The 18,113-nt window shown below is 39.5% G+C and overlaps 2 protein-coding genes across 4 annotated transcripts in view; one reads left to right on the top strand and one right to left on the bottom strand.

The window, feature by feature from the left end:
• The window catches only part of ngs (notochord granular surface), a 9,288-nt gene extending 7,033 nt beyond the window's left edge, over positions 1 to 2,255 (bottom strand). For both annotated transcript variants that reach the window (XM_053650099.1, XM_053650100.1), the window contains exon 1: positions 1,849 to 2,255. In XM_053650099.1, coding sequence (XP_053506074.1) covers positions 1,849 to 2,042 — 194 coding nt within the window. In that variant the 5' untranslated portion in view covers positions 2,043 to 2,255. The remainder of the gene's footprint in view (positions 1 to 1,848) is intronic.
• Positions 2,256 to 3,151: 896 nt separating this feature from the next.
• ccnc (cyclin C) lies at positions 3,152 to 15,542 on the top strand. 2 transcript variants are annotated; one of them, XM_053650119.1, is made up of 12 exons: positions 3,396 to 3,442; positions 6,881 to 6,987; positions 7,549 to 7,633; positions 8,834 to 8,903; positions 9,003 to 9,054; positions 9,170 to 9,225; positions 9,985 to 10,020; positions 10,105 to 10,196; positions 11,532 to 11,599; positions 11,978 to 12,057; positions 12,439 to 12,557; positions 13,021 to 15,542. In XM_053650119.1, the coding sequence occupies exons 1-12, from the start codon at positions 3,411 to 3,413 to the stop codon at positions 13,073 to 13,075; spliced, it is 852 nt and encodes a 283-aa protein (XP_053506094.1). In that variant the 5' UTR covers positions 3,396 to 3,410; the 3' UTR covers positions 13,076 to 15,542. The 2 variants fall into 2 exon arrangements, with proteins under 2 accessions (XP_053506093.1, XP_053506094.1); XM_053650118.1 differs by lacking the exon at positions 13,021 to 15,542 and having other exon boundaries at positions 3,152 to 3,442; positions 12,439 to 13,006.
• Positions 15,543 to 18,113: the final 2,571 nt, after the last annotated feature.

The following is an 18,113-nucleotide window of genomic DNA, read 5'->3' as shown; positions in this document are numbered from 1 at the left end:
TAGAGTAATGTAGTGGAGTGAGAGTAGAGTAGAGTAATGTAGTAGAGTGGAGTGAGAATAGAGTAGAGTAATGTAGTAGAGTGGAGTGAGAATAGAGTAGAGTAATGTAGTGGAGTGAGAGTAGAGTAGAGTAGAGTAATGTAGTAGAGTGGAGTGAGAGTAGAGTAGAGTAATGTAGTAGAGTGGAGTGAGAGTAGAGTAGAGTAATGTAGTAGAGTGGAGTGAGAGTAGAGTAGAGTAATGTAGTAGAGTGGAGTGAGAGTAGAGTAGAGTAAAGTAATGTAGAGTGGATTGGGAGTAGAGTAATATAGAGTAGAATAGACTGAAAGTAGAGCAGACTACAGTAATGTACAGTAGAGTAGAGTAATGTAGAGTAATGCATGGCAGAGTAATTTAGAGTAGACTAGATCAGGGGTTCCCAAACTTTTCCAGGGCAAGGCCCCCAAATGGCATTAACATTTGACCGAGGCCCCCCTTTTGCAAGATGTCTTTAAAACACATAAAAAAATACAGACTTCTGAATATATCCCCCTTTTTGTTAATAATTAAATCTTACATCTTTACATTACATTACATTAGGAATTGATTGTGTGTGTGTGTGTGTGTGTGTGTGTGTGTGTGTGTGTGTGTGTGTGCTTGTCGAGATTGAGAATTTATTTTTCACACCAAATTGTTGAGGCCCCCCGGGCGCCCCCTGGCGGCCCCCACTTCGAAAACCACTGGACTATAGCAATGTACAGCCATGATACAGGACCCTGGAGAGTGTTAAGGCCTTGCTCAAGCCCACAGCCCTAAAACTTGACTTTTCTGCCAATTATATCAATGTTTGCTGAGGGGTTGCCTAGAGTAGAATAGAGTAGAGTAGTGTAAAGTAATATACAGTAGAGTACAGTTATGTAGAGTAGAGTAGATTAGTGTAGAGTAATGTACAGTAGTGTACAGTAAAGTAGAGCAGAGTAATGTAGAGTAGATTAGTGTAGCGTAATGTACAGTAGAGTAGATTAGTGTAGAGTAGAGTAATGCACAGTAGTGTACAGTAATGTAGAGTAGAGAAGATTGTTGTAGAGTAATGTACAGTAGAGTAATGTAGAGTAGAGTAGATTAGTGTAGAGTAATGTACAGTAGAGTTATGTAGAGTAGATTAGTGTAATGTACAGTAGTGTACAGTAGAGTAGAGTAATGTTGAGTAGATTAGTTTATAGTAGAGTAATGTACAGTAGTGTACAGTAAAGTTGAGTAGTGTAGATTAGATTAGATTAGTGTAGAGTAGTGTAGAGTAATGTAGAGTAGAGTAGATTAGTGTAGCGTAGTGTAGAGTAATGTAGAGTAGAGTAGATTAGATTAGTGTAGAGTAGTGTAATGTAGAGTAGATTAGATTAGTGTAGAGTAGTGTAGAGTAGAGTAGCTTAGATTAGTGTAGAGTAGTGTAGAGTAATGTAGAGTAGAGTAGATTAGATTAGTGTAGAGTAGTGTAGAGTAATGTAGAGTAGATTAGATTAGTGTAGAGTAGATTAGATTAGTGTAGAGTAGTGTAGAGTAATGAGTAGATTAGATTAGTGTAGAGTAGAGTAATGTAGATTAGATTAGATTAGTGTAGAGTAGTGTAGAGTAATGTAGAGTAGAGTAGATTAGATTAGTGTAGAGTAGAGTAATGTAGAGTAGATTAGATTAGTGTAGAGTAGAGTAATGTAGAGTAGATTAGATTAGTGTAGAGTAGTGTAGAGTAATGTAGAGTAGATTAGGTTAGTGTAGAGTAGTGTAGAGTAATGTAGAGTAGATTAGATTAGTGTAGAGTGTAGATAGAACTCAATATCGCTGGTTAAAAAGTAAAAGGTACAGGGGTGTTACCCGGTGAGGCGCGCGCTGCGGGTGCCGGAGTGAGCCCTGCGCGCGCTGCGGGTGTAGCTGACGGACCGGTGGCGGGTTTCGTGTCTGCGTGGACTCGGACTGGAGACCCGGATGTGGCAGGTGGAGGAGGAAGAAGCGAGCGCTCCTTCAAAGTGCCTCCGGTACGAGGAGATGCGTTCCGGGCTGCGACTCATGGTGAGGTTGGAGTTTCCTTTCACGCTGCTGCTGGGGATAAAAAGAGCGGGACTCGGGTTGTGTCGCTCCTCAGTCACGGTGGCAGTTTATATATCCGCCTGAGGAATGTCGAGTCTCAGTTTAACACCGAGACGAACCACTCAGCCATCTGACGCGCCTCTGTGAAAAAGATTTTTTCCCTGCTAGAAATAGATGGAATAACTATCATCACTGTGATAGCTGCGCTGTGCATAACCGTGTTCCATTAGGGGGAATGTTCAAAACCTGGCAATGACGTTACACTCCATGGCCAAAAGTTTGTGGACACCTGACCATCACATCAATATGCACTTTGTGAACATCCCATTCCAGATGTATTCCCCTTTTTGCTGTTACAATAAGCTCCACTCTTCTGGGAAGGCTTTCCACTAGATTTTGGAGCGTGACTGTGGGGATTTGTGATCATTCAGCTACAAGAGTATTAGTGAGGTCAGGTACTGATGTTGGGTGAGGAGGTCTTCATTCCAGTTCATCCCAAAGGGGTTCAGTGGGGTTGAGGTCAGGGCTCTGTGCAGAACACTCGAGTTTTTCCACTCCAACCCACACACCATGTCTTCATGGAGCTCGCTTTGTGTACAGGGACACTGTGATGCTGGAACAGGTTTGAGTCTCTTAGTTCCAGTGAAGGGAAACTGTAACGCTACAGCACACAAATACATTCTGTACAACTGTGTGCTTCCAACTTTGTGGCAACAGTTTGGGGAAGAACCACATATGAGTTTGATGGTCAGGTGTCCACATACTTTTGGCTATGTAGTGTAGTCAACATTATTATTATTATTATTAGTAGTAGTAGTAGTAGTAGTAGTAGTAGTAGTGTTATTATTATTTTTTAGTAGTAGTAGTAGTGGTAATGGTATTATTATTAGTATTCTTCTTCTTATTATTATTATTATTATTATTAATAGTAGTAGTAGTAGTATCCTTCTATTAGCTATTCTACACTAATATTATCCATTATATCTAATCAACCTCCCATTCTTTCTCTAAGTTTTGCTGTTTTAATCACCTTCAGATCAAAATGATTACAGCCAAAAAAAATAAATGTAAAACAGGGCCTGTACCCTATTCTCCTCTTGTTTGTATGTTTGTTTGTTTTTAATTGTACATCATTATCTTCCAACCAGTTTCACCGTCCAAATCTTTGCGGAACCATATCTAGGGCTCCTGTTGTGCCTCATCCGGACAGTATTCCGGTCGGATGGAGAATAGTCGGAGTGTTTTATTGGGTGCTCCGCTATTTACAGTAAACTCCAAGCGTCCATTAAAATTAGTATTATTTTTTTTAAATAATTGAAAGTCAAATTCTCTACCTCAGTTCAACAGTAATGGCAGGGAACTTCTGGCAGAGTTCACATTAGTAAGTATTTGTATCGTATCGTTATTTCCAGTTTGAGAAATTCTTTGGTTTCGTGGCCTAGCATGTTGTGGCTAAGGCTAACCAGTGAGCTGTGTGTTATATGTCGCTGTTTGTAGAGGAATAATGTTTCGGGTGTAACTCTAACATGGGTTGTGTGAGCGGCATTCCAAATCAGTCTGTTTAGAAATATGTCAGAACTGCAAAGCTGGAAAGCTCGCTAATGTTCGAGAAACAGTTTGGTAACGCAGGTAGCGAAAGCTGCATATAGAGACTGAGTTGTTTTTATGAACCAATCAAATACATTTATGATTCACTTTAAGTCCAGGTTTACCATTTTCATTGAATAGGAATCTTCTATAATGATACATGCAGCTATAGACTGCGCAGTTTTCAAAATACAGTCCCCTCCGAAACTATTGGAACAGCAAGGCCAATTCATTGGTTTGTGCTGTACACCAAAGATATTTGAGATCAAAAGATTTGAGATCAAAAGATGGTTTGAGATCAAAAGATGGGAATGAGACGAGAGGATAGGATTTCAGCTTTTATTTACATCTAGACGTGTTAAACAACATAAAACATAACCTTTTGTATCAGTCCACCCAATTTTTAGGTGAGCAAAAGTATAGGAACACATAGACAAAGTATATTAAAGTAAATAACGCTTAATATTTGGTTGCATGTCCCTCGCTTGCAATAACTGCATCAAGTGCGACTCAACAAACTGTTGTTTTTTTTCTTTTATGATTTTCCAGGCTTTTACTGCAGCCTCTTTTGGTTGTATTTTTGTTTGTTTGTTTGTTTTGGGGGGTCTCCTTTCAGTCTCCTCTTCAGGAGGTGAAATGCTGCTCAGTTGGGTTAAAGTCTGGTGATTGACTTGGCCAGTCTAAAACCTTCCACTTTTCCCCCCTTATAAAGTCCTTTGTTGAGTTGTCAGTGAGTTTTAGATCATTGTCTTGCTGCATGATGAAGTTCATCCAATAATATTGAATGTATTTCTCTGTAAATTGGTAAACAGCTTGTTCCTGTAGACTTCTGAATTCATTCTGCTGCTACCATCATGAGTTACGTCGTCAATAGAGATTAGTGAGAATGTTCCAGAAGCAGCCATGCGATCCCAAGCCATGACACTACCTCCACCATGTATCACAGATAAGCTTGTATGTTTTGGATCATGAGCAGATCCTCTCTTTCTCCACATTTTGGCCTTTCCATCACTTTGGTAGAGGTTAATCTTGGTTCCTGTTGTTTTGGGGTTTTTCTTCACAGCTCTCACAATGTTTCTGTCAACTGCTGTTGGTTTCCTTGGCTGACCCTTTCCATGTCGTTGTTAGCCCACCAGTGGTTTCTTTCTTTTTCAGGACAGTCCAATTTCCTCGTATTGGCTATGCCAAATGCTTGTGCAACGGCTCTGATAGATTCTCCCTCTTTTCTCAGTTTCAGAATGGCTTGCTTTTCTCCCATAGACAGCTCTCTGGTCTTTACGTTGGTTTATCCTTTTTAACAACAAATGCAGTCTTCACAGGCAAACTCTGGTTCAAACCAAAAGTAGAGAGATATTCAGTGCAATTCATTGTTTAAACAATCAGTTTAACACTGCACACCTGGGCAGCACGAAACACCTGTCAATCACATGTTCCAATATTTTTGATCACTTAACAAAAAATTGAGTGGGTTCAAACAAAAGGTGCCGTGTTTTAAGTTGTTTAACACATCTAGATGTAAATGTCAGGAAGTGAATGCTGAAGTTCTAATCTATCGTGTCTTGTTCAGCTTTAGCTCTCAAACCCGTGTGTCTTCAGTGTAAAGCGAAAAAAAAATAGAGTTGGCCTTGCTGTTAATAAACTTTTGAAGGGGGACTGGGACTGTATGCCAGGCACAACTGCAAATTTGTAAAAAATATATATATATTTAATTATTTTTTTTTATAAGTATGCTGAACACACAACATAGGCTCGTTTTGTTTAATTAGGAGTAAAGTGAATTTGAAGCTTGTAATGCCCCACTTACAACTGATAAAAAAACAACAGAAAATACCACCTCAACTTGGAATTTCAACTCGTCAACTTGGGGTAGTTGACGAGTTGAAATCAACATGGCCTCTCACAATGTGAACACAGTGTAAAGTTCCCCTTCTCCACTTACATGAGGTTATAGCCGTATTGGCTTTAGATCAGTTAATATGCAGACACAGTACTTGGTTAAATCTATAATACTGACCAAACTAATCACTGTTTTGAGAAGGTAATCATCAATATTAGAGCTATCACTCGTATAACTAATGTTAGTGGGCTAGCTTGTTGCTAAGCTATTTGCTGTTGTCTGCTGCTGTTGCTGTGGTGCGATTTCAGTCCAAAATGTTGCCTGAATGTTTGAAGTTCACTGCAGTAGAACAGAACCAGTAGCCACTCAGACCTGTAACTGTAAAAGTGCAGTTATTTATGAGCTTTACGTGCTTTGACAGCGCAAACAAAAGACACACTTTTGTTGAGACGTCCATGTTTTTGCTTAGTCCCCCCCCCCCCCCCCAACTTCACACGTCAAACGTCTCAATTTTGAAATAATGTGATTACAACTTGGAAATGATCACCTACATGGTACCACAAACGCAGCATTGTTGACCCTCTACTCTAAGGGCCACCGTAGATCCTGTGGGCGGAGCTTTGTGAACATGGGCGTGGGTAAGGGGTGGCCTCGAGGAGTTAAAACAAAAATTGAAATGTCTAACTCGCTTAAAAAAAGGATGAATCTTAGCTAATGCACCTTTAACACAGTACAGATTTATTTCCTTAAGATTGTTTAAAGGTGCACAAAAGTTTTCGGTTATTCCTGAACCTTTAACTGACAGAGCATGTGTCCAAGTTGATTGTTTATAGGCAGTTATTTATTTTTTTTTTTATTTGAACCCATTCACTTCAAGAATCCAGTGAAAAGAGCTCATAACTGGATAATCAAATATATTAACATTGATGATAATGGTCACTGTAAGCAAATTAATAAAGAAGTTTTCCTGCCTGTGCTTTACACTCGGTTAAGACATGGTTAGATTAGACAGATTTATTACATTTCTTTAAATGAAGGCAAACGTTGAGGTTTTAGTCTTTAGACCATAAATAAATAATAACCGTGTCTTTCAGACCTCTATGTTTTTAAAAGAACTCTAAAAGATATGAATGCTTCTCTCAGTAAGAAATGAAGCTTATTGGATGGAAAAGCAGCTAATATTCAAACGTAAACTTCAATATATGGAAAGTAATCCAACGGTCATCTGTGTTCGTTGCTGCACTGGATATTTGTTTGAAATGCAGTGACTGGTTCTGGGTTTAATGAGGTTACTTGTTGTGAGAGAATCAGATTTTTAATAGAGTTTAATGGCACCTATTTCTGCACGATTTATGTCTACACCAGTATAATTAGTGCCTTCTTGTTTGCTCCTAGCCTGCAGTGGGTGCTGGATAAGCAGGACCTACTGAAAGAGCGTCAGAAAGACCTGAAGTTCCTCACAGAGGAGGAGTACTGGAAGCTGCAGATTTTTTTCGCGAATGGTACAGAACAACTACGTTACTTTTCATGTCTCATGTGGACCTTGGTGTGCATGTGGCCGGGTTAGGAATTTTTCTTTATAACGGTAGCGTTTTCAAAATGGAGAAGAAAGAAGGAAATATTCTATTTAGATGGCTAAAAAGATCAAACTGACATCACTAGGGTGTATGAACCATAGACACAGTCTGACTAGATGTGATCACTGCCAGTTACTGAAATAGCTAATGACACAAATATTCAGGTTTGTAGAAAATACAACCCGCCAGAACCTCACTCCTCCCATGGGAATTTTATTCATGTCCGGATGCGAGAGTTTTATCACTGAGGATAAGTTTGAAAAACTTTTTACAGACGTTCCCGTGATGAACGAATCCGATGCCGGTAGACCTTTATTTTTTTACACTGCTCCTAGATTACATTTGAGGTGGTCTTAAAATGAAGGATGCGTTTTCATAATCCCTCTGAGGATTCAGTTGAGGCTCTCTGTTTTTTATGAAAACGCAGTAAGAATATATCGGAATGGAGTTTGAGCAGGTCGTAACAGTGATGTGGTGCTGTTTCAGTGATCCAGGCTTTGGGAGAGCACCTGAAACTCCGACAGCAGGTTATCGCCACGGCAACCGTTTACTTCAAACGCTTTTATGCAAGGTGAGTGTCCGTTTCTGTGAGTATGTACTGTAGCTGAGAGCGTTGGATAACTTCATACTGAAAAAATACAACTTCAGCAGTTGAGCAAGTTTTGTTGCATTGAAATAAATTTTTTTTTTTTATGTTTTTTTTTTTAATCCTGCCATCTGTTTAGTATCAATGGTTGGGTTTGATTAAAATATTTATAATGTCTTTGAAAAAGGATATGGTACCAGAATTTAGGTGGTAATGGGTTTGAATTCAGTCATCAAGATTCTTATTATTAGTGGGGCAAACACTGGCGGTGGTTCTTCGTCGTCTTCTTCTTCTGGCTAGGTTGTCTATGACAGCTCATAAAACCGTCTGGTAAAAAGTTGTGAAATTTGGGACACTGATTGGGGAGGGTCTAAGGAACATTCTGACCAAATTTTGGACAAGTGCTGCCAACGCTTTAGCGCCACCTTCTGGTAAAATTATAGCCTAATTTGGAAGTACTGTGCAGTATGACCCGTGTGTCCAAAATGTAAAAGCCAGCCATCCCTGGATCCCCTGGGTCGAGTCAAGTCTCAGCCTATGACATCAATTAGATTACACCCAATTAGATTTTCCGGCATCCTGGATTTTGTTTTTTTTTCACTGCTGCTTCTCCTACAAATTTTGTCCAATCATCACCAAATTTGGCATTCGTCATCTTCATGAGTAAGCCTCACAAAAGATATTAAAAGAGTTTTGATTATTCCAAAAGGTTTGCCTGTAATGGGCCAATGAATCTGACAGCAAAGCAGGCAAACAGGAAGTGAGGCTGTATCTCAGCAACGACTTTGTGTACCGACATGAAACTTGGTAGACATGCTCAGGACCATGCCCTGAGTCAGTGCAACAAATTTGATGATGGCGCCACTTACTGGTCAAAAGTTACAATCACATGCCAAAAATGCTTTGATCTAAGTGCTACATTTTTACTACATTTTTGCTAAAGTTGTCAAAGGAACTCTAGTATTAAAAGCCCATAACAGGCTGGTAAATGTGTGAAACTACAAATCATTCTTCAATCCCTTTGCCTATAGTTATGGCTCTGCTATCCTGTGATTGCTTATGCAACAAGTGTAGCACATCTGTGAATGTGCAGCTTTAATTACTAATGTTGTTGTTATTGTTGTTGCCGTTATTGTTTTTATTGTCATTTATTATTGTCTTACTATTTTTATTATTATTTTGCAGGTACTCTTTGAAGAGCATAGACCCAGTGTTGATGGCTCCTACTTGTGTGTTTCTAGCATCTAAAGTTGAGGTAACCAAAAAAAAATCATAATTATTTATTTAGGATTATTTCAAAGTTTTGCACAACTTCAGCCCCCCGCCCCCTTTTTTCTTTCTTTTTTTACTGCAGGAATTCGGTGTCGTTTCAAACACTCGCCTTATTTCTGCAGCCACGTCTGTGTGTAAGTGAAGAAATGAGGAATGTTCTCGCAGTAACATGATCTCCTTGGCGTGTTCTTCGGGGCTCGTTTTATGCATTTGAAAAACGGACAAATATGTCTTTGTTTATCTCTGCAGTGAAAACTCGATTCTCGTACGCCTTTCCTAAGGAGTTCCCATACCGAATGAACCATGTAAGTAGCACTGCTCTCGTGTAATAGATTCATAGCTGCCTTTTTGAAAATGGCTTTAGACCGGATCGTGTGGTACGACCTTGCTACTTTGACCGTGTGTGCGTGTGCACTTGTTTGTGTGTGTGTGTGTGTGTATTCGCTGATGGATCATTCTTTAAACACGTACCATGCATCAGCATTCATTTTGTAATGAGTCCCCCCCACACACACACCCAGATGCCCTGGTGTGAAAATCTCATTCCTGTGGTGATGTCGTGTCAGGCCGGAAAATTAGTTCGGCTCTTCTCTCACACACTCGTGTGAAGTGTTTTGTGATAAGCAGTGAGGTTACCCTCCTCCGCTGCAGGAGCGTTACTCGGTCTGCTCATTACTTCTAACACGCTGAGACATTTGCTTACTGGAAATGCAGAGTGTGATGAGTCACATGACCTGCTCCTCAATAAGAGGCATTGTCTAATAGTGAGACTGGAGCTGTTTCAGGTCCATCCTCAATGTCCTGAGTCTTTGGGTCAGAAAGAACACGCAGTGCAAAACTAAACGCACTCAAAAAAAATTCATTCATCAAGTAAGTTCCGTCAATAACATCGTACGAACCGAACATGAAAAGTGAACGGCGTAGGAATAAAAATGTAGCCATGTAAAACTAGTGTTAATTGCGTCAGGGCTGTAATCATGAGGCTTAGTGAAGAAGGCCAGGGAAATGATTAGAAATGTGCGTACGCAGTTTACAGCCACACTTTCTCTTCCTTTACACTGTAGATCTTGGAATGTGAGTTCTACCTACTGGAGCTTATGGTTAGTGTCTCTCCATTTCCACAACGTTTAGAACCGGTCAGTGATTAGCGATGGCACTAACTGAAGTCCGTGGCTGTGTTTCAGGATTGCTGTCTGATTGTGTACCACCCCTATAGACCTTTACTGCAGTATGTGCAGGACATGGGTCAGGAGGACATGCTCCTCCCACTAGCATGGTAAGAACTGTTCTCACAATCCCGACCTTAATACACACATTAGTCATTTTAAAGCCCTCTTTGTGCCTCAGCATGAGCAATACTCCATCAACTTAAAAATTCCACCATTTCAAATACGGTGCTTTAGTTCTAGTAGTTCTACCTCACTTTTTTTTTTAAACGATGAGGGGGGGGGGGGGTGTATTAACGCAATAGAATTAGTAGCTGCGATAAATTTCAGTTACACCTACTGCTGTAAAAAAGCAAGCTGTGTTTTCATCTAAATAAAACTTTTTGTATTATTTTTATTACTTACGCGTTGGCACACTGAAACGCGAAGACGGTATTTGTCGCGTTTGTAAAATAATACAAGGTCCGATTATGTTGGAAACACAACAGTTGCGCAAAGTTAATCTGATCTTGGTGAGCTTCACCATCAAAACTCGTAACCCTAAATGGTTAATGATCTGCTCACTGCCGTGATAAATGAGAGGACAGGAAGTCTCGTAGAGGACGACCAGTAGTGGATTTTACCAATATCGATAACTAAGCCGGGCGGTACCTCAAAGTAACACTCAAAGTAAAACATTCCTGAACTTTATTACACAAATAAACAGTACGGACTATACCATGAAAATGTACTGTACTTTTTTAAATGAAATAAATATATATATATATATATATGTGTGTGTGTTTGTGTGTGTGTGTGTGTATATTTATTTCATTAATGTACATAAAATTATTTACATCCAAACGGAACCAAAAAAGTAACACTCGTCATAATAAATAAAGAAAAATAGAGAGATCTAAAATGAATTAAAAAACACTTCAAATAGCACAACAAAATTTGTCAGTGATGGTTTTATTTCGCCTCTGGAGGCCGCTCTCGTACTGTATAATGACAGCGGACTTTTCTCAGCCGCTCCTGCAACAGACCCGACCGGGAAAAACTATCGGTGTGGATTTTTGCAGATAACTCCTTGCTAGAACTGTCAGCAAAACCGATCAATCGGTCGTCCTCTATAATATATAACGTGATATATAATCCAAACACATCACGGAAGCTCCACTCTGTCATTCCTATATCCTTTTTCCTTTTCTTTTTTTCCAATCACTAGTATTAACAAGATATTACGTCATCCCTCATTTTTTTATAGAGATTTAAACATTCTGACTTTCATCATATTGGATGGATATTACATTCCCCCGCTCAGTATCCTCAACGTTGACCTTTTTTTACTTTTATATTTTTACTTAGCTTTTATATTGTGGTGTTTATACAGTCAATTGCTTGCCCGGTTCTGTCCTTCACTCTCACATCAACGGTCTCTGTCGTGTCTGTCTTTGCCTCTACAGGAGGATCGTGAACGACACGTACAGGACAGACCTGTGCCTGCTCTACCCTCCCTTCATGATCGCTCTGGGTAATTTCTCCTTTGTGGCGTTGAAAGTTAAACTTACGTGCACTTCTTTCTCACCACCTGAGCATGAATAGTTTACTGAACCCAATTAATGTTTTATAGACTGTTTTTTTTAATGCATTTCACATGGGAGAGTAAATTTGGTACCTCATACAAGGAATCTGTGAAGGCTTATCTACTTTAAAGCTAAATAACACACACCTACAGAAACATTAAACCCACAGAATTAGCCCAAACTTTTATATAAGGTCTGTACAAGTACAAAATGTCATTTAAATACAAAACCTTAAATGTCTGCGTGGCATCATTAACACACACACACAGACACACACAGTGCTGTCCCGTGTTCAAGGTTTTATATTGTTTAATTCTCTGCTCCAGCATGTTTGCACGTGGCATGTGTAGTGCAGCAGAAGGACGCTCGGCAGTGGTTCGCTGAGCTCTCTGTGGATATGGATAAGGTATGTTCAACTTCGCCGTTTAATATCGGCACCAGCCTTTTAAATACGTTCCGAATGATTGTCACAGTTTCGTGTAGCACACTTTAATTCCAGTATTGTATGAGGCTGTAACTTTTACGTACTAATACAATGCTTATTAATATTTCCCACAACGCAAGAGTGCTTCAGGAACGTATTCCAAGTCTACAGAAGTCAATAAACGGATGTATTGCATGTTGTGAAACTTTTTGGCCTATTCCTTTTGTCATCTTTATTTAAGGACCAGAATGCATTTGAGTATCGTTAATCTTAGTCATATTTTAGTTCATTCAGGTGTTGATTAAAACTGATTAAACCACCCTTTGCTCTGGCACTTTTTTTTTTTTTTTTTTTTGGGGACAGATCCTGGAGATTATTCGTGTAATCCTGAAGCTGTATGATCAGTGGAAGAACTTCGATGACCGGAAAGAAATGCCTTCCGTCCTAAACAAGTTGCCGAAACCCAAGCCACCGCCCAACAGGTACAAAATGGCCGTCGGTACTGACTACATGCTGTGTTCACGACGACAGCTGAATTTTCCGAGTAGGAATAACGAGTTGGAGATCTGTTCAAACACGTCTCTGCTACCGGGAATTCATAAGTTTCCCACTCACGCATGAACGGAGCAACTCTTGGTGTTTTATTAAAGGACTGTATGGCAAGGCTCGTCATTGCTAGTTCGTCTCAGAGTAGAGGGCTCGAAAAATGACAGCTTTTAACAATATGACCAGGAGTATTTTTATGTATTTATTTATTTATTTATTTTTTAATGTATAAACGTGAATCAAAATACATGATGTAACAGTTGAAGCCCAGGTGGAAAAAAAAAATAGAATATACATTTTTCATTTTAATTTCTTTCATGTAAATGAAATGATTTTTATTTCAGCTGGAACCTGCTATAATGTTTTTCTTTTTCTTCCTCTACTTTTGCCATTTTGCAGTGAGAACGACCAGAGCGCTAACGGGAATCAGAGCAGCTCTTACAGCCAGTCCTAAAGCTCCCCCTGTCAGGGCAGGCAGCCAGGCACATGGACCCCGGAGAACCCAGACCACACACACAGCAGCACACCATGGAGCTCTGCTCAAGTCAAAATGTGTTTTGTTTTAAAGACTAAGGAATAGTAGACACCTGTGAGAGCAGACACGATGCCACTGTGTGAAGCTAAACTTTACTTACTGTATGGATGCACAGTGCGGGTCTCTTTGGTATGGCTCATACAGCTTGGCTTTATATATATATATATATATATACACACACACACACACACACACACACCTGTCTGTGAAGTGTGTTCAATGTGTTGCTCTTGATGATCCTGACTATCTTGAAAAAGCAAAGAGAAAACTTGATCATGTTTTTCATTTGAGAGTGCGTGCGAGAGCGCGTGCGAGAGCGCATGCACCTCTTGTTGACCATATCACAGTTTGCATTCCTCAGGGAAACGGCTCTACTAAAAAACTGGCCACAGGGCTATATGATGGTGATCTTATCGGACCTTGTACTGTGTACTCCCCTCCTGCTTGGATAGTTCTCCTTCGGTTTGTTGCGGTTAGGCGTAGGCACTGTGAACCAGAGCGTACAGGTTGTTTCCTTTAGAAGTGCTCGTTTACCATTTTCTCCCAAAACTGCACTTGTAAATATGCTTTGTAAATGTATATGGAAATAAAATCTTTAAGCTCATTTAGTGTGAATTCATTAAACTTGTGCATATAACCAAACATTTTTTTTTTTTCAAACTCACGTCTTTATCATGGTTTGACTTTTTATTCCTTTTAGATATCATATTTGTTGTTTGTAAACAGCTGCATATCATGCACACATTTCTTCCTAGTCAGTTTTATTCTTTTTTTTGTGTGTGTGTGGATCTTAAGCAGTGCAAGACTTGGTTCATGTCCTTCAGTGCTGTTTCGGTGGGAAAGTTATAGTCTCTTTTTTTTTTTTTTTTTTTTTCTTTCTTCTTATTTTTTTTTTCTTTTTGTGTGGTACTTAAAATATAACCCCTATGTGACGTGGTGTTTTTTGGAAAAATTGTTTGGTTGGGTTAGTATTACTACCTGTGAATACATTGAACAGTCTGTCAGTGAACTGTGAGGTTTAAATTTTTAATTCAAATGTTTAATTTGAATTGTTTTAACGTCTTGGGTGTTACAGACTGAATGCCTTATTCAATAAAGCTGCTGGCTGAGAAGTCAAAATTGAAGTATTTTCTTTCTAGTTTTGAAGTGTGTTTAAATAGTCTATATTGGATTGATAAGTACAGATAGTGTATATATAAAAAATACACAGACAAAGATTTCACTTTTCCTAGAAAGCTGTTTATTTCAGTGTTTGGGATTAGTTTAATGTAGGCCTATATGAAGCACGCTTTAATTTACGGATTAGATAAGTCATAATGGTGACATAAAGTTTATAAAATGCTAAACATTTACTGATTTGGCCAACATGGATTACGTACAGTGGATATAAAAAGTCTACACACCCAGTTAAAATGGCAGGTTTTTGTGATGGGGGGGAACTAAACCAAGGTAAATCAGCTAGGAACCTTTTCCACCCGCACTGTGGAATTACAAAGTATAAAAACCAAATGAACAACAATCAGAAATATTTTCGGGGTAAAGTAGTAAAGTTACAATTACTTGGTTGTATAAGTGTATACACCCTTTTATAATTGGGATGTGGCTGTGCTCAGAATGAACCAATCACATTCAATCATGCTTGAAAGAAATAATAATACAGTTGTCATCAATGAAACATTCTGATTCTGATTAACCCCAAATAAAGATCAGCTGTTTCTGTAGGATTTCTTGAAATCTTCCTGGTTTCATCTGATTTCTAAAGCCAAAGAGCTAATTTAAAACAGCTTATATAAAGCATGTATGAGATCTCAAGAAATATCGATCAGGTGAGGGGTACAAATCATTTCCAAAACATTAGATATAACACAGTAAGGCCATCATCAACAAGTGGAGAAAATGGAGTGACATCACCAAGAACAGAGCTTACATGCAAAATTTACAAAAGGACAAGACTAAAACTTACCTGGGAGGCTGCCAAGAGACCCACAGCAACATTAAAGGAGCTGCAGGAATATCTGACAAGTACTGATTGCTCTGTGCATGTGACAACAATCTCTAGTATTCTTCACATGTCTGAGCTATGGTGTAGGGTGGCTAGACTGAATCACCCCAAACCAAAAAAAAAGTACAGCATTAAAGGAACCCCATACCCATTGTGAAGCATGGTGGTGGCAGCATCGTGCTTTAGGGCTGCTTTTCTTCATCCAGAACTTGGGCTTTTATCAAGGTGGAGGGAATCATGAACAGCTACAAATACCGGTCGATTTTAGTGGAAAACCCTCATGTATCTACTAGTATGCTGAAGATGAAGAGGAATTTCACCTTTCAGCACAACAATGACCCAAAGCATGCATCCAAACCAACAAAGGAACGGCTTAACCAAAAGACGGTCAACGTTTGTGAACGACCTACACAGAGTCCAGACCTGAATCCATCTAAAAATCTGCTGGGTGACCTGAAGCGGCCTGTGCACAGGAGATGCCCTTACCATTTGATGGATCTAGAAAGTTTTCGCTAAAAAGAGTGGGAAAATATCGCCAAGTCAAGATGTACCACGCTGATAGACTCACCAGAGTGGTGTAATAACATCAAAAGGTGCTTCAACAAAGTACTAGTTTATGGCTGTGCACACTTACGCAACCAGGTTAGCTTAGGTTAAAGGTTGAAGTAAAATTATTTACTTCACAAAAACCTGCCATTTTAAGAGGGGTGTGTAGACTTTTTAAATCCACTGTATCTTGGACATTTCCTCATTCCTCTTTTTGTACACACTCTGCTTTGTGATAGCGCTGCTTCTGAATAAAAGCTGCCAGATTAAACGTAATTTATGCAATTAATTGCCAAATAACAAAGTCAGAGGCAAATAAAATGTCAGCAGAGAACAGTGGATCTGGATTAATAAAGCCTTGTAAAACATCAAATTTATTGCAGTTGCAATGTGCTCTTCCAAGCCAGACTAGAAGTCAAATTTTCTTTTACTGACTGACTTTTAAAAAATTTATAGAACATTTGTACAACAGAAGGTGATGTAGGCTACACATTACATTATGCATTATACCATCAATCCATGAATATACTACTTGGAAGAAAATTTGTGTTAAGGTCAAGGTGCACTAAACTGCACTAGACAGTCAATTTCAGAATGAAAAAAAAAACTGGCACCTACTATAGTATATTTAAAAAATAAATCCAAACAAGTGGACATCGTTGTGTTTGTGTGTGTGTTGCTCTCGGTCACTAGGCAGCTTTGACCATTTCCTGTTTCCCTGAGGTATAAATATGAGATTGTGCACATGTAAAATCCCTTTTGCTGCATCCCAATTCGACTACTTATGCTATGCACTAAAAGTATGTACTCTTTCTGTGAAGAAAAAGTACATACTTTTGAGCGTGTAGCAAAAGAGCACGCAAGTACTCGGACATACCAACCGGTCACGTAACAGAAGAGAACGTTGTTGCTTGGAAGAGAATACTCCTCGTGGCATTTCAACTTTTCTTCATTCATTATTCCTTATATAATTAATACTATATCATTTCATTTACCATTCCCTTGATTTATTTTTCCACATTTCATTTCCACCTCACTAAAATATGTCAAAAAGCAATCTGTCACAATGTCCCTCCTCCCTCCCTCCCTCCCTCGCACAAGGATTTAGGGGTAATATTAGCTGAAAAAATGTCCACGGATCCACACGTTGAAAATCTAACGTAAATAGTAGACCATCCGGGTACCTTTGGGATACTCATTTCAACATACTACGATTTGGGACGCGGTAATTCTAATCTCGGATACTATTTAGGACGGAATTGGGACGCGGCACGTGTCATCCTTTACCACTGGAAAACTTAAGGAACTTTCGACACAAAATGAGTCTTGAACATGTGAGGATATGACTCATCCACCCCACGCATAGTCAGGAGGAGGGTGAAGAATGACACTTTTTAGTTTATTCTTTAGGGGTGTCTGGTTTATTGTTCCTTCATAACAACAAGCTGTTTCTGATAATCGAACAAAATAAGCCCTTCCTGAGAGGAAGTCCTTGAAGATACACATCTACAAAATCTATATAAAATAGATTATACGTTCGCCTCACACCTCCAGGGTCGGGGATTCGATTCCCACCGTGGCCATGTGTGTGCGGAGTTTGCATGTTCTCCCCGTGCTGCGGGGGTTTCCTCCGGGTACTCCGGTTTCCTCCCCCAGTCCAAACACATGCATGGTAGGCTGATTGGCATGTCCAAAGTGTCCGTAGTGTATGAATGGGTGTGTGAATGTGTATGTGATTGTGCCCTGTGATGGATTGGCACGCTGTCCAGGGTGTACCCCGCCTTGTGCCCCATGCTCCCTGGGATAGGCTCCAGGTTCCCCGTGACCCTGAAAAGGATAAGCGGTATAGAAGATGGATGGATGGATGGACAATGACACATAATATATGACGGTGGATATTTGATACTTTTGGGGCTGTTTTACTGTAAAATGGTCCAGGGTTCTTGTGAGGATTAATGGCACCATGAATTCTGCTAAGTACCAGGATACCTCTCTGCTAGGAGGTTCAGACTGGATCCTGACCCAAATACATCCATCCAAATGTACAAAGAAATGGTTGCTGGGACACAATATCAATGTTTTGCACTGGCCATCTCAGTCACCAGTTTTTTCTTCTTCTATTTTTTAGGAAATGTACCAATACATTTGGAGTGGACTGTCACATTAAATGATTGTAAAGTTAATGTGTGTCTCGCCTCAGAGACTCGGACATTCAAGCAGTATGATAAATAAATGATATGGTTCCCAAGGAAACCTTATTTCAGATAGATTGAATCATTTCCATCATTGTCTAAAGAATTTGTGTGTGTGTGTGTGTGTGTGTGTGTGTGTTTTAATGATTTCAGTAGCTTTGCCTCAGCATGATACAAGGACAAGCTGGATGTAAAGTCTGAAGGGATCAAACAGAGC

The sequence above is a fragment of the Ictalurus furcatus genome, chromosome 19 (assembly GCF_023375685.1).
Source record: "Ictalurus furcatus strain D&B chromosome 19, Billie_1.0, whole genome shotgun sequence".
Taxonomy (NCBI): Eukaryota; Metazoa; Chordata; class Actinopteri; order Siluriformes; family Ictaluridae; genus Ictalurus; species Ictalurus furcatus.
Note: the sequence above shows the minus strand (reverse complement) of the source record. Positions and strands in the feature narration are given on the sequence as shown.

Bases quoted from the DNA above. Each gene is read 5' to 3' on its own strand.
- ccnc (XM_053650118.1), top strand. From the start codon at position 3,411: ATGGCAGGGAACTTCTGGCAGAGTTCACATTA. The intron at 8,904-9,002 runs GTAACCAAAAAA...TTTTTACTGCAG, and splicing joins TTCTAGCATCTAAAGTTGAG to GAATTCGGTGTCGTTTCAAA. The intron at 10,021-10,104 runs GTTAGTGTCTCT...GCTGTGTTTCAG, and splicing joins TCTACCTACTGGAGCTTATG to GATTGCTGTCTGATTGTGTA.